Consider the following 15,251-nt stretch of genomic DNA (forward strand, 5'->3'; position numbering starts at 1 on the left):
TGGGTCTAGCCGTGACCCGCCACCCCCATGGGTTGATGCTCCTCCAAGGCTGCCACTTCTAATTTTTATTTTTTTTAATTATGAGAATATGAATTATTATGGTATTTTGTTTTCATTTTAAGTTTATGTAATAGGCTGATGTGTCAACTGCTAAATGGTGTGTACAAAATAGGAATTTTGTGTATTGACCACATTGAAGATATTCTCAAAGTATTACTATAGAGTGATTCAACTGCCATGGCGTCGTGTGGCGCCGTCGCGATAAATTTTTTTTTTTATTTAAAATTTTTTTTTTTTTTTTTTTGCAGCGATATTACGTACAGCCGCGTCTTTGTTCTGACCCGCGATCTTATGGTGCAAGATATTGTGCGCTTACGGCGTTACGTCAATGATGATACGCCGGGCCTCATTTTATTATTTTATTATTTTAATTTTTTGAAAAAAAAAAAAAAATTTTCAACTGGCGTCTTCCCGGTGATTGGCTTATGGGGCGTCTCAATCCGCGACTCAATCTTGTAGGTGAATCGGCGGCGTGCGTTACCGCCGTCAGCGATGAACAAAAAAAAAAAAAAAAAAATTTTTTTTGCAACCCGTCTGGCGCCAGCGTCTTCGCCGATCAGTGCTCAATACTATATATCACCCTGATTTGTAATCTATCATTTCCAGAAATCATATGACGTGGCCTAATTCTTTTAAAAGAATACGCCACATAAGCTACTTTCACCTTCAACTATCCAGCTGTTCCTCAAGCCCAGTAGTTATGCTCCTTTCATTGCCACCACTTTTTACCTCAACAACACTTCACATTGGTAGGTCCCACCACTAAATTCAAGACTTCTCCGCTTCGGGCGGGAGAGAAAAATTACCACATACCATTTTTTTTACCATTTCTCTCCACTTTTATTTTTGGAGAGAATTTAACTATTAGCTAAAAAGTTAATTATCTTATAATAATAAAAATGCTCACAAATATTAAAAGTTTTATGTTTTATTTCTTAATAAGTGAAATTCAGCATTATAATAAATTATTTTAGAAATTTACAATTTTATTATATAGATATTTTTTTACAATTTTCTAGTAATTTTGACAATAAATATAAAAAAAAGGCTTTATAAAGCTTACTTGTTCAAGCAATATTTGATTTCGGTAAAAACAATTGCTAAAGATCTACATATTTTTACTAAAATTCTATTTTTAGCAATTATTTGTTCAAATTATTAACAAATTTAAATAAATAATATAAAAAAAGTCATAAAAATTCACTTATTCAGATAAATTTTGAGATGTTCAAGTCCTCTCCAAAAAGGTAAATTCTAAATAAATTTTTTCGTATTATCTTCTCTGTCATAATTATTAACAATTCCGGCAGATATTTTTAATTTTTTTACCAGAGTTGATGAGCGATGGCGAGACGCTTTCCCTATTTGGAAGTTGGGTTCAGTAGAAATAGAAGGAAAAGGAAGTGGGGGGTTAAAGAAAGGAAACGGGCGCGCCTAGGTTTTTATCAGCGCTCTGAATGGGTAGTTTATCTCGGATCGGGTTGGCCGCTACTGGAGACTGCTGTGCCACTCGCGGTTAGCGGTTTTCATTCTCTCGGGTGAGCCTTCAACACTTCCCATTTCTTCTCTTCATGTCTCTGCTTCTTCTTCTTCTTCTTCTTCTTCGTCTTCTTCTCATGCTGCTTTCTCTCTCTCTGTGTATGTGTGGCTCATTTTGCTCGTATTTCAAATTTTCGGCTTCAATTCCATGAAATTAGGGCTTAGGATAAAACCTAATTGTTTTTCTGAGTGGACTAAAACATGTACGAGTATAGAAGGTTGTTGATTTTCTGCATTTTCTCATGCTATAATCTTGGCCTTTATTCCACTTTGAGATTTTGACTTCACTATTTGATTATGTAGGCCTTTATTTCGCTGCTGCTTGATGCCATGCCTGCTACAAAGAAGGTTGTTTTTAAAGTTTACATGCTTGAGTTGAGAGTTTTGTTTCCTTTCCTGCTTGGTAGTAAGAATTTGATTTTACATGATTTTCGTTTTCTTTCTTGAAAAATCTTTTGCTTCTTCTACATATTTATTTATTTTTTTGTGTTGTTATCTTTGATTTGTAGGAACTAAAAATTTAGAATTGGGTAGTGTTTGTGTGTTTTGTCCATTCAAGTGTGTTTTAGGGCTATTTTGTAGTTTTTAATGCTTATTGAATCATTGTAATTAAGGCTTCTTGCTGTTTTCTGTTTGATCAGAATCCTGAGCACAATCGCGTTGGGATTGTATTCAACAAGTTGATGAAGCAGATTGAAAGTCCTGTTGATTTCGAGCTTCCGGATTGGTTTAACAAATGGAAGCCTACGCCCTACACCTTTATAAAGCGCAGTATCCTTTTCAAAATGAAGTTTCAAAATTTTGTCTATGTACGCATATTACAGTAGTAAGGTACTTTGTCAAATATTTGAAGGGTTCTCATAACAAGTTTGCACCAACTTTGTTAGGATTCTAGCATGTTTAACATTGGCATAATTTTGGTCATTTTTAATTGTCTAATAATTGTTTTTTAATTATTTTTAATACGTTATTTGTTGTTTTATACGTCTCACTGGTTAGAATAGCTTAACTTCAATCCTTTTTGGTTTCATATATCTTTTATGGTTTCCTTTTGTTGACACTGACAAACTTAAGATATATATCTCACGAAAAGGATTAAAAGACGCCTCGAGGATGATGGAATATTCTGTTCCTGTTGTCTTTCACCTGGATCTTCTGGTGTGTGTGATAGAGATTGCCATTGCGGGTAAGGAACGTCTTGGTGAATTGCAGTTGCTTTGAATTGTATGTCTTAAAATAGGGCTGTTGACAGCTTTAATTGGATAATATGTAGTTGTCTAACCCCAAGGGGTTGGCCTAGTGGTCTTAGGGAGTATCACCCATCCCAAGTTCGAGACTTGTTAGGTGCAAATTCCCCCTGTAAAAAGTCAGTGATTTACCTTGATCTATATAAGGAAACTTCCGAGAGTGCAGTGCACGGGTTTGAAGTTTACTTTGTAGGGGTGGGTTCAAAGGGCCCTGCCTTGTCGAGGTTTCTCCTCATAAAAAAAAAGATGTAGTTGTCTATTACTTTGATCATCTAAGGAGTTCCTTTGTATCATTTTCGTACTTGGGAACTTCTATTACATTTTTCAAATATCAACTATAGTTTTCTTTTTTTTTTCTTCCCCTTTTTAAGGATAATAATAAAACATTTATTGGAAAAAAAAAAATCGGTGCAAACATAGGCCATGTTCTAACTTCTCTTATTGCATTCTTTTCTTCATCATTTTCGTATACACCCACCGGGTAACTTATGCATTTGAGCAGTATTCCAATTTGTGATCCTGTTTACAGAACATTGCATGTGCTGAGCTCACTTTTGATGCACATGATTGCTTGCCCCCTATTTCAATATGTTTCATCTAACTGTAAGATTCTTCATTAACAAGAAGGATTTCCATTGCATGATTTGACAGTTTCTTCCTATAGGATGCTTCTATCTAGCTGCTCCTCTGGCTGTAAATGTGGGAGTTCATGCCTCAACAAACCATTCCAGAGCCGACCTGTGAAGAAGATGAAACTGGTGAAGGTATAAGTTGTGAATTCTCTGTGTCCCCGTTGTCGATTACCTTTGATGATTTTTTTGTTCGCTTTTCCTTTTCTAGTTAGGTGATCCCTGTTGTATACTCCCTGTGTACTTTGGGGCGCCTTACGTTTTTAATAAGATTGGTTATTACTTATAAAAAAAAAAAAAAAATTCTCTTTTAAGATTCTGTTTGAAATGACTTGCATTCTATGCGGCAAATTTTTCTTGCTCCCTATTATGATACATTGAGAAAGGAAAGTTATCACAAAAAATGAGGATGGGGGATACTCTCAGGGACAAATAGAGCTATAAAAGCTACAGAACTGTAACTCTAAACAACCAAGTATTAAAGACCAAAATTCTATCCAAACGTACTAGCTTAAGCACCATATGCATTCCCTAAAAGATTGAGATAATTACCAGATCTTTGCAATATATTTGAGATACTTACCTGCCATGTCACCAGAGTTGACTGATTTCAGTGATACATTTTGCCTTTGTGAACTCATTTGTTGAAAGCTAGTTATATATATATTTGGTTTGAGTGAGTGGCCCCAGGGGTGAGGGAGGACACAAATGGAACCATTTGATAAGTAATGGATTTGTCATCAACTTTTTCCTGTTAATGTGGAGTTTTTGTTATGGCTATCCATTATCATAATTAGCAACCACAAGTTAGCAGATTTGGTATTTGACAAAGCTCTCTCTCTCTCTCTCTCTCATACACACACTTACACAGGCAAACATATTCATTGTTTTGGACGCTGTCATTTGAGCTGATTGTTTTGGTAATACTTAATCTTCCTTCTAAGTATTCGTGTTTTTTTCAATTGATCTGATTTGTTTGTCTTATAACATTCTCATGTATTGTAACTTGGATCACTCAAAACGTTTTGTTGCTGCATGGATATGCACGTAAAATGCCAATTTAAATTGAGCTGTTGCTTGCAGACTGAGAAATGCGGTTCTGGAATTGTGGCAGATGAAGATATCAAACAAGGAGAGTTTGTAATAGAATATGTGGGAGAAGGTGACCTCTTCAGTCATCATATTCTTTATATATACCATCTGTCTAGTGTGTTGTATTGTTTAGAAGCCAATTAATTAATGCTTTTTTTTTTTTTTGCTGCAGTTATTGATGACAAAACATGTGAGGAAAGGCTCTGGAATATGAAACACCGTGGAGAGACAAACTTTTACTTGTGTGAAATTAATCGAGATATGGTAATTGATGCGACATACAAGGGAAACAAGTCAAGATATATAAACCATAGTTGTTGTCCAAATACTGAGATGCAAAAATGGTTCTCCACTGATCCTTAATGCTGTTTTTGTGGTTAATAGTTTTTATTTAATCTTATATGTGTTGGTTTTTTCCTTTTTCAAGGATAATTGATGGGGAAACAAGGATTGGCATATTTGCAACTCGCTGCATAAAAAAGGGGGAGCATCTGACCTATGATTATCAGTATGAGCCATTGCTTAACTCTTTAGTTGCATCCCTTCACTTGCAATACGTTGCATAACTTGATGAAACTTTGTATTCGCGTAGTCCAGTCTAACAAATTTAGCAGGTTTGTTCAGTTTGGTGCAGATCAAGATTGCCATTGTGGTGCTACTGACTGCAGGCGGAAGCTGGGCGTCAGACCTGCCAAGCCTAAGATGTCTTCAGATGCCGCATTGAAACTAGTAGCATATCAGGTGGCTGTGTCATCTCCCAAATTGAAAGCAATTCTGTCTGGAAAGGATGTATGTGTAGATGGGTGTTTGATAATGTCAAAGTTGACTTAGAAACTCCAATGCCATTTTATAATTAAAGTTTTCTTCATTGTTGACTTAAAGCTGTAGCACCCTCAAACATAATCTAGAATTTCTGGTACTTCTGTCTCTACATGCAACCCAATTTACTCTCGCTACGGCTAAAGCCTACAGACTACAGACATTTTCTCCTAGTTGTGCCATGACAAGAGTCATTGTGGTAATATTAGCCAGAGCAACCCTTGCCAATACCAACCTTGGAGGAATAGATGGTCCCATGTGCTAAATTATGGATTATATTATTTTTTTCTTTTTCTCCTGGCAAGGTTTAATTAGCATGTTGGAGAAAACAAAGTGTTTCCTTCCCCTATTGTTTTCCTACGTCAAACCATTGGGCTTCCTTAATCCTTTACACAGTGAACTTAAGCAGGAGCTGAGTTGTATAAAATATGACCATCCGAATGCCCACAGATGTTTGATTTGCGAATATTAATTTGGTTACAATAGACTGCTTTTTGGTTTTATAAGATTTCTAGCTGCATCAATGACTGCTTATGTCATTTTTGTGTATTCAACGTGCTTAAATTTGAAGTTCTGCAAGCCACTGACTAACTATTGGATATTTGTCTGGAAGGTTTATCAGAATGGAGGTTTACATGTAGGTAAGGAAGTTTTCTATTATTTTTTCCTCATTATTTTCATATGTAAAATGCCTTTTCTTCTAGTAGATCAAATGCTATAAAGTTGTTATGATTTCTTTGATTGGTTATTTGAAGCTCGTCCTGTTTTCCTCATATATTAAACTTTCTCATTCAGGGAGTTCACATGTTCGTAATGAACCAAAAGCTTTCTCCCGTAATTGCATTGGTGAAGTTATTCGGATAACCCGCCCCATGAATGAGAGGTACTTTCAGAATCCTTTTCTAGTATTCTGCATTTTGTGAGTGAAATAAAACAATTGCTATTTGCCATATTTCTTGTATCATGTTTTTTTTTGGGAGGGGGGGTGGGGTGGCACTTTTGAAAAAATTACTTTACGGGGGGGTACGTACCCCTTCCTTTGCTTCCCAAAAGAGCCTCAATACAAAGAACAAATAAAGGATACATTAATTTTGGCAATATAGGCTTGATTGGACCAGCCTAGTTGTAATAAAAGGATTTGTTTGTGGCCCTATGGGCTGCTTTCAAGAACTCATTTACATTATATATCAAGCAGATTGTGTGATGCTCTCTTATGTCTGAATTTTCTTCGCATTAATTACTTTCTAAAGGATCAGCAGCTTGAAATGTTACTTCACAATCTTTTTAAAAAGAAGTGTTTGGTTATTTAAGAAATGAATCCTGGAAGTACATAATTTTTTTCCCAGTAAAATGTTTAGATATCTTATTCAAACATTTTGTAGTGACGTAATTTGCTTAATTTGTTTGATTTAGCTGAATTAATATTCCCTGTTAGTCTCTTTTATTTCTTATTTACTTTTTATGTTTGTAAAGCGCCATTCACTAGAACTTTGACTTCAAATGTTGTGTTGTCACATGTGTTGTCACTGTACTAAATATTTTCATTTCCATGCGCTCTATGCTCCAGGTCCTTTGGGATTATCAAACGTTTTGATAAATTTTCCAAAAAACACTCGGTAAGAGATTGCTTTATGTTGATTCATCCAAAAAAAAAAAAAAAAAAGGGATTGCTCTATGTTGGTTTCTATTGATTTGATTAGCACAATAAACTTATGTGAGAAGATGTAATGTATGTTTTTTCAGATCATGTTTGAAGATGGTGCTGTCGAATTTCTTGACATGACAAAAGAAGATTGGGAATTAGCAATGTTGTGATTTTAGTGTGGGGTAAGTACAAGTTTTGTTTTTGAACCCTTGCCTGTTAGGTAATCTTATCTGTATCTTACAATCTTTTTTGCGAACACTTTGTGATTGTATCTTAGCAAAGTTTAGGAATAAACTAAGAAACTAAGTTGTGATATTTTAGTAACAGAAAAAAGTAATATTTAGAGGGGAATGACTTGCTAAATTTTGGTGGGGATTTTGGGGAAATGGTGATGCTTGATTGCGGTCTGTGTCATGATGGAGGGTGATAGTTGAAGGCACTCAAGTGGGCTCTGTTCATTATGGTAACGTTAACACATGCATTGGATAAACAATGAAGTATGTTTCAGGTGATGAAGAGGTTTTTACTGTTGAATTTAAGAGTTTTCTGAGTTTTAAAGTAGGTGGAGGTCTGGACGTAAAGTTTTGTATCATAGGTTTTTTTTTTTTTTTTAAAAAAAAGAAGCTTTTTATTGTTTGTTTTGCGTTTTTTTCGTGGTTGGTTATCAAGGAGGAGGAAAAGGGGGATCTTCTTTGTTTTTTTTTTTTTTTTTCCTTCTATTCTAACCTTTTGTAACATTATGATGTTTTATCCAGTCTTTGTGGCACATATTGCCCTACCTGTTGCTTTACTTTTCTTTTATATTCGGAGAGCTTCACAATCTTTATCTTTGTGCTTGCAAATTTATTATTGTTATATGCTTCTAGTTGCACAGAATGACAGGTGATTAGTTTATCTTTAATAATGTCTGTTGATGTGCAATGTTTGTTGATTTCCCTTCTTATTTTGAATTTATTTTCATGGTTGAAGGATTTTGTTGAAGCAAAGATCGCACCGATGGTCATAAGCAATTGTAACATGTTTCACTGTATGTGCATATTCTTTTTTTTTTTTTTTTTTGGCTTGGTCAATGGCTGTAAGATGAAAATGTAATGAGGTTAAACTCAGATAAATTTGTTTGTTGAATTTCAGGTACTAGAGCATCGTCTCTGTTGTCTCTCATAAAACAAGGATCCATCTGCCTTGCGCATGACTCACAAGAATGCAAAATACCAAATGAATGAACCCTAGTTGTGCACTCATAAAATAAGCAATTCATCGTTCCTTGCATGGAGTTCACCCAGAATGTTGTACCATTTTTTCTTAACCTAATAAGGAGTTTGTAAACTGATTCCATTGATGTTAAAGATATTTTTGTAAGGGGAAACTAGTAGGGTCCCCTCTTGGATATGAGGGGTTTGCTTTGCCTGTGGTGCTGGAATCCCAAAAGGGCACTTGGGCAATTATTAACCTTGTCTTCATGAAGCGGAAGCCATTAGTTTAAATCTCTTTCTTTCTCTTAGGGGACAAAAAATTACTTAAAAAAAAAAAAAAAAAAAAACCGGGTAGTAGGTTTCAAAGCCAAGTTGTGTTGTGTTGTGTTCTTGGCCAAGTGAAGTTGAAGCGCCCCTTGGATTGAGGCTAACTTGACATTATCTGAATGATTGGATTGAGGCTAATTTTCAGAGTCACATTGATTAATCAGGTAGTCTTTTCTTGATGCATCCACATGTTAGTGCATGGAAGAGCTTTTGTATGTTAAACCTAAGTCATATAAATGCCATCTTTTTGTAATGCTAAATTCATTTTTGCCATGGTGGCAAGAGTAGGCGAGGAGATGGATGGAGGGTAGGTATGGTGGTCCCACCCACCAACCAAAATCAGCCAAACCCATCCCCACCATGCTCTGTTTTCCCGGGTGCTGGTGAGGTGGGGACACAAGGGGTAGGAAAGGATGCTGACTAGTGGATGACTCTTCACCAATAGATTCTTTTTACTTTTAACACGAGTCGGTTCCCACACCCCGTTAAGGATTTGAGATTATGCCTATTCCCCGTAAACCGAGTTATAGAAGAAACATGTATAAAGTACAGAAGGAGGTTAAAACACTTTTTAACTTTTAAGGAATGTTTAGTCTATCACTTGCAAAATTAAATTAAGGAGTTTGTTATAATGCTAAATGCTTAGTTTCCAACTAGGCACTCTTCGACTTTTGCACTTGACATTGGCATTAATCTTAGTCCTCAAAGGCTAGTTCTATAGGCATGAGGTCATGTGGAAGTTACTATATTGAATTTTTTTTTTTTTCTCTTTTTATGCGGACATGTAAAAGATAAAAAAAAAAAAACTCCAAAAGTTTAGTGAAGTAAAAAATAAAGAAGTATTTTTTAGAGTTATTTCTTTCTACTTTTTTTTAAATTTTTTTTTAAATTTTTTATATATATATAAATATATCAGACACATTTTTTAAATATTAAAAGTATTATTTAAGTTGCTTAACGGAAATCTCAAACAAACTCTTATAATTGATAATTATAAAAATATTATTCTATTTTTAATACTAAAATCACACTTCCCTCAAAACTTACTCAATACAAAAAAACGTAAAATTTGAAAAGAAAAAAAAAAAAAAAAATTCTTACCTTAATTTCACATTAAGACGCTGATCCATATTTGATGCAAATGAACAGCATAATAAAATAAAAAAAAATTAAGATTTATATTTTAGAAAATAAGCGCATTAATTAATTCCAAACTCCCATTCCACTTCTCAAAGACAAAACTCCAAACAAATTTTAAAGAAGAAAACCAAAATATCACGAGAGAGATGGATCCGACTCCGCACGTCAGACTCCGGAGGTTGTTGGTGCACCTTTTGTGGGGGCTATTGCTCTGTCTATAAAATGGGAAGCACATTCCCTTGTAAGCTGGACCAGTTCTCTCTCTCTCTCTCTCTCTCTCTCTCTCTATCTATCTCGACTCCAAAAGCCTAAATCTGGATCTGAATCCCAATTCAAACAAACTAGTAAGTTTTTGTTAATAAAAAGAGTTTTTTAAGTTAATAGAAAAGGCAGTGGTGTGTCGGTGAGAGATCAGAAGCTGAGAAAATGAAGGTAATAGAGAAGATCCAGGCAGGGCTTGCGGAGGAAGGGAAGGTGGTGTTCTCCTTCGAGTTCTTCCCCCCAAAGACGGATGATGGAGTCGACAACCTCTTCGAGAGGATGGACCGCATGGTCGCTCACAACCCCGCATTCTGCGACATCACCTGGGGCGCCGGTGGCTCCACCGCCGATCTCACCCTCGACATCGCTAACAGGATGCAGAACATCATCTGCGTCGAGTCCATGATGCACCTCACCTGCACCAACATGCCCGTCGACAAGATCGACCACGCCCTCTCCACCATCAAGTCCAATGGCCTCCAGAATGTTCTCGCTCTCCGCGGCGATCCCCCTCACGGCCAGGACAAGTTCGTCCAGATCCAGGGCGGCTTCGCCTGCGCCCTTGACCTCGTAACTCTCTCTCTCTCTCTCTCTCTCTCTCTCTCTGCCTACTCTCGCACATACGCATTTCAATGGTCTCTGTTTTTGCTTCAGGTGAAACATATCAGAGCTCAGTATGGTGACTACTTCGGCATTACAGTTGCTGGTTATCCAGGTTGCCATTAATTATCCTTCTGGTTTTATTGCGGCGAAGATTGATTTATGTCTCTATTGCTTATAATCTTTTACTTGTACTTCTCTGCTCAGAGGCACATCCCGACGTAATAGGTAGTAATGGTGTGGCCTCACTGGAAGCTTATCACAACGATCTCGCCTATCTCAAGAGAAAGGTGTTGCTACTATTCTACTGTAACTCCTCTTTCTGATGAATCTGCGCTTAGAAATAGATTGGACGAGCATGCTAGTGAATTCATCTTCCTGAATCTTCCTGTTTTGTAGGTTGAAGCTGGAGCGGATCTAATTATCACTCAGCTATTCTATGATACTGATATTTTCCTCAAATTCGTGGATGATTGTCGCAAAATTGGAATAACTTGTCCCATTGTTCCGGGAATTATGCCTATTAATAACTATAAGGGCTTCATACGCATGACTGGTTTTTGCAAAACTAAGGTATGCAATCTCTTTTGAGACATATTTGTGGTGGACTGTATTGTTCTGTGCACACTGTTCTGTGTGTGTGTGTGTGTGTGTGTCTTTCTCTCTCTATCTCTGTTTGGCTGAAGAGTGGAAATGTCGGATGTATTGGGATGATCGTTGGGTTTGTGTCTTTTTGAATGCATTGCACCTTATAGAGGCAGTTTCTTGAAATATTTAAGAAGCAGAGAAAAGCTAAGCTCTGGCTTATTGGGATCAAAATTTCAATATGGAGAGCCCCCCCTAACCAGAGTTATGCAGAGTTCTATAAGTGCCTGGTATGGAGTTTGAATAGCATTATGGGATAAACTGAATCTACTCAAATTTGGAGATACCATAGCCCTTGTCCTTCCAAATAGCCCAATGTATAGAAGGTCAATATCATGAGATAAAAGACTAGAAGGTTGATTACCCTCTAAATTGATGACACTGACTGTCAATTTTTTCCCCCCTGAATCTCAATAAAATTGACTATTACTTATAAATTTTTTTTTTCCCCCTGAATCTTTAGATTACTAATGGTTTCCAATATGAATAGCAGGTCAATCCACTTCCCCATTTGGTTGCAGATACACCTTAAAAGTTACCCGCACTAAGGATTCTCTCTGTGTGTGTCTCTCTCTCTTTGCATGTGCTTGGGGGGGTGGGGGTGGGTGTGTTATGTTTATATCCTTGTATCAGTAAGTTTTTTGGGCTACTCTATTTCTTTCTGATAATTGAGTATAGATATAGAAGATGTGAGAATTCCATAAACTAATATTAATGAGTAGAATCTCTTTCAAAAGTTTATCTTTTGCCACTTGTCAAACCCTAAAACTAAATGATGTCAAACTTACTAGTTATAGGTGAAAATGGTGTCACACCCCGATTCTATATTGCGAATATAAATAGCTCACATAGAGTGAGTGGTTATAAAGATATTCATGGGTGTTAAGTCCCACATTGCTTATTTACTAAATAAAAACTGACTTTATAAGTGATTTTAGGAAAGCTCTAAATTGACTAGTCTCTTTGGGGTGATAGCACATATGGGGCTAGTGTTTTTCCTTTGGTTGTTACAAATGGTATCAGAGCTATCTAGTAATGCCATGTGGTACTGTCAGCACTGCATAACGTGGCCATGACGTCGACGTCAAGGGTTTAAGGGGGGAGTTTGTAATGTCCCGGTCTTACTTTGGGAAAATGAATAGTTCACATAGAGTGGGTGGTTTATAAAGATACTTATGGTTGCTAAGTCCCATATTGCTTACTCAGCGAAAATGGGCATTATAATTGATTCAAAATTGACTAGTCCTTTTAGTGTGATAGCATAGATGTGAGTAACAAATGGTGCGACACTAGATATTGTACATCAAAATATGTTAAAAAAAAATCTGTCCTTGGATGTGTGTGCTAATTGTTTACTCTATTGTTGTGGTGTATTCTGTTAAATATAGACATTTGGTGGTTATTCTATATATATATATATCAATGTGATATAATGTTTGCATTTATTGACATATTGTAGATACCTGCTGAAGTTTCTGCTGCCTTGGAGCCTATTAAGGACAATGAAGAAGCTGTTAGAGCATATGGAATTCACCTTGGAACGGAAATGTGCAAGAAGATTTTAGCTCATGGGATTAGGACAGTGCATCTTTATACGCTAAACATGGAGAAGTCAGCACTAGCTATATTAATGGTTATTTCTTATATCCTCATCAATTGGTCTGGCTTGGGACGTGCATGATATTGTTTAAATGATTAATACTTGTTACAACAGTTAGCCCTGATAATAGAAGTACTTGGCAGAATCTTGGTTTGATTGAAGAGACCAAAATTTCGAGGCCCTTGCCCTGGAGACGCCCAGCGAATGTTTTCCGTGTCAAGGAAGACGTTCGTCCAATTTTCTGGTATGCAACATCTGGGACTATATTTTGGACTAAAATTCAGTAATTTAATTAGGATGCACTGAACTATCTTAAAATCTGGTGAAATTTTCAAGAGATCTTATTTTCCTAGTCTCATATGGTAGGGCTAATCGTCCAAAGAGCTACATTTCAAGGACTACAGGCTGGGAGCAGTACCCACATGGACGATGGGCTGATTCTTGTAATCCATCATATGGAGCATTAACCGACTATCAGGTGGGCATGAATCTACAGCTTGATTTTCTTAATTTATACCAAATTTATAAAAAATTCAGCAAGTTGAACCTTTCACTAGATGTCATTTCTTGGTAAATTTTGATAATATTTTTGGCGATCTTGTTTGGCGTGATAACAAGGTACTGTGTTTTTTTAAACAACATGTAGCATTCAAGTAATAAGGCAGTTTCTTCTCACATTTGTGCATAAGGTTTGGCTAGAGGTCTCTTTATAGCCGTTGCAGCCTACCAGTTTTTGTTGGTTTTACATACATGTTAATTACGGTGTCATTGGTCTTTAGAACAGTAGCAGTACAACTTTATGTTTCTAATATGGTTTAGAACAATATTACTACATGTCAATGGTGGTAGGAATAGTGTGATCTGGTTTAAGATAAAGTTCAGCCTTGTGGAGTTGGCCCGTGAAGCCTATTGGTTGAATCAGTAAATAAAATGCTCTGAGCAGTGGAATGTCGCCTATATAGTCACTGCAATAATATGCAGACTCTTCAAATGGTGGTTATCTGGGTTGTTTTTGGTAAGTTGTTTATCTTGACTGTAACAGAACCCTGATACCAGAGAGAATGCAAAACCTCTGCCTCTGTCATCTTTATGAATAATACCTCGTGTAGTTGTTTCTTTAAAACTCCAGGATATTTCTTTCTATGCATCTGGTACTTCTACAACATCTTGCATGCCTAGATGATACTCCTCAATTAATTTAGATTTGATGACTGGAAGTAATCATGGCTTTGATGAGAGACATGACCTGGTTTATATCTTTCTTTTTTTTATTATTTATTATTAGTTTTTAAGTATTGGCCATTTATGAATTCAAGTCATAATTTTCTGAACAGTTCATGCGGCCACGTGCACGTGACAAGAAACTTCTTGAAGAATGGGCTACACCTTTGAGGAATGTTGAAGATATTCATGAGGTACGGTTTCCATTTTTAGTGCATTAGTCTTATTTCTTTGTCGTAGAGTTGATTAAAATTTTGTGTTGGATTTGTTTGTCAGAAATTTAAGAAATATTGCCTTGGAAAATTGAGAAGCAGTCCTTGGTCAGAATTAGACGGGCTTCAGCCAGAAACACGAATCATAAATGAGCAATTGGGAAAGATTAATTTGAAGGGCTTCCTTACCATCAACAGCCAACCAGCAGTCAACGGGGAAAAATCTTCTTCCCCTTCTGTTGGTGAGTAAAAACTGTTGTGTATTATCATGGAAATTACCAAATAACCCAGTTTATATCTTATGTCTTTTGTGTGACACTGATATTAGTTGTTAGTATTGATTTGCCTTTCCTTTAAATCCTACTGTTAAGAATATAACTTGAGGTGTACAAATTGCTGAAGAGTCAAAAGTGCATGAGCTCTTTGGTGCTATAAGCTGATGTTAAACTTTGATGCCTGTGAAATTCCTAGAGTGATTTGGTTTCTATCCCCATTCATGAACGATTAGATACTAGTTACTTTTTGTTGGGGGTTTCATTACATTTAGTACATAGAGAGAGTGGGATTTTAAATTTAAGAATGTTTCCATTTACCCAGAGTACATTGCTGAGATTTGGTGGTGTTGTAGTTTGTTCTGGTTGTTGAGCTTGACCATCTAACTTCAGTTTGTAGTTTCAATTGTTCCCGTTCCTGCTGTTTTGGTTCTCTCTTTTAGTATATATTAATTCACATCGTTCTATCTCTTCAATACTGTTTATCTGTTCGATATTTTGGTCCCCACAAAGAGTACTTGTTTAAGATGTGTTCTTGTACGTGTGGTGCTTATTTTACTCAAGGATTGCTGTGACCAAGTTATTAGTATTCTGTAGGGGATTTTTCTCAATTTTCTCATTTTGAAAGATTAACTGATTAAACTTTTAGTGATCTTTTCTCAAAATAATATTTAGATATTTGATTTGGCATGCAAACCACATTTAATTTATCTGATTTATTTTGGCATGATTGGTGTATGGTTCAGGAT

At 36.2% G+C, this 15,251-nt stretch overlaps 2 protein-coding genes across 7 annotated transcripts; both read left to right on the top strand.

Annotated features, from left to right (window-relative positions):
• Positions 1-1,448: 1,448 nt before the first annotated feature.
• LOC132177498 (histone-lysine N-methyltransferase ASHH3-like) lies at positions 1,449-8,420 on the top strand. 6 transcript variants are annotated; one of them, XM_059589844.1, is made up of 15 exons: positions 1,449-1,598; positions 1,903-1,947; positions 2,241-2,370; positions 2,674-2,785; positions 3,511-3,610; positions 4,559-4,637; positions 4,740-4,911; positions 4,995-5,075; positions 5,182-5,356; positions 5,958-6,027; positions 6,182-6,269; positions 6,954-7,002; positions 7,130-7,213; positions 8,001-8,058; positions 8,163-8,420. In XM_059589844.1, exons 2-13 carry the CDS (start codon positions 1,930-1,932, stop codon positions 7,199-7,201), a joined length of 1,146 nt encoding a protein of 381 aa, XP_059445827.1. In that variant the 5' UTR covers positions 1,449-1,598; positions 1,903-1,929; the 3' UTR covers positions 7,202-7,213; positions 8,001-8,058; positions 8,163-8,420. The 6 variants fall into 6 exon arrangements, with proteins under 6 accessions (XP_059445827.1, XP_059445830.1, XP_059445828.1 ...); XM_059589845.1 differs by having other exon boundaries at positions 1,450-1,598; positions 6,000-6,027; XM_059589846.1 differs by having other exon boundaries at positions 1,450-1,598; positions 6,009-6,027.
• Positions 8,421-9,852: 1,432 nt separating this feature from the next.
• Positions 9,853-14,498, top strand: LOC132179482 (methylenetetrahydrofolate reductase (NADH) 2-like). The gene is made up of 9 exons (XM_059592216.1): positions 9,853-10,522; positions 10,607-10,667; positions 10,760-10,842; positions 10,952-11,125; positions 12,657-12,830; positions 12,941-13,041; positions 13,164-13,275; positions 14,132-14,212; positions 14,295-14,498. Exons 1-9 carry the CDS (start codon positions 10,118-10,120, stop codon positions 14,478-14,480), a joined length of 1,377 nt encoding a protein of 458 aa, XP_059448199.1. The 5' UTR covers positions 9,853-10,117; the 3' UTR covers positions 14,481-14,498.
• The last annotated feature ends 753 nt before the right edge of the window (positions 14,499-15,251 follow it).

Source organism: Corylus avellana, chromosome ca4 (genome assembly GCF_901000735.1).
Source record: "Corylus avellana chromosome ca4, CavTom2PMs-1.0".
NCBI classification, from domain to species: domain Eukaryota; kingdom Viridiplantae; phylum Streptophyta; class Magnoliopsida; order Fagales; family Betulaceae; genus Corylus; species Corylus avellana.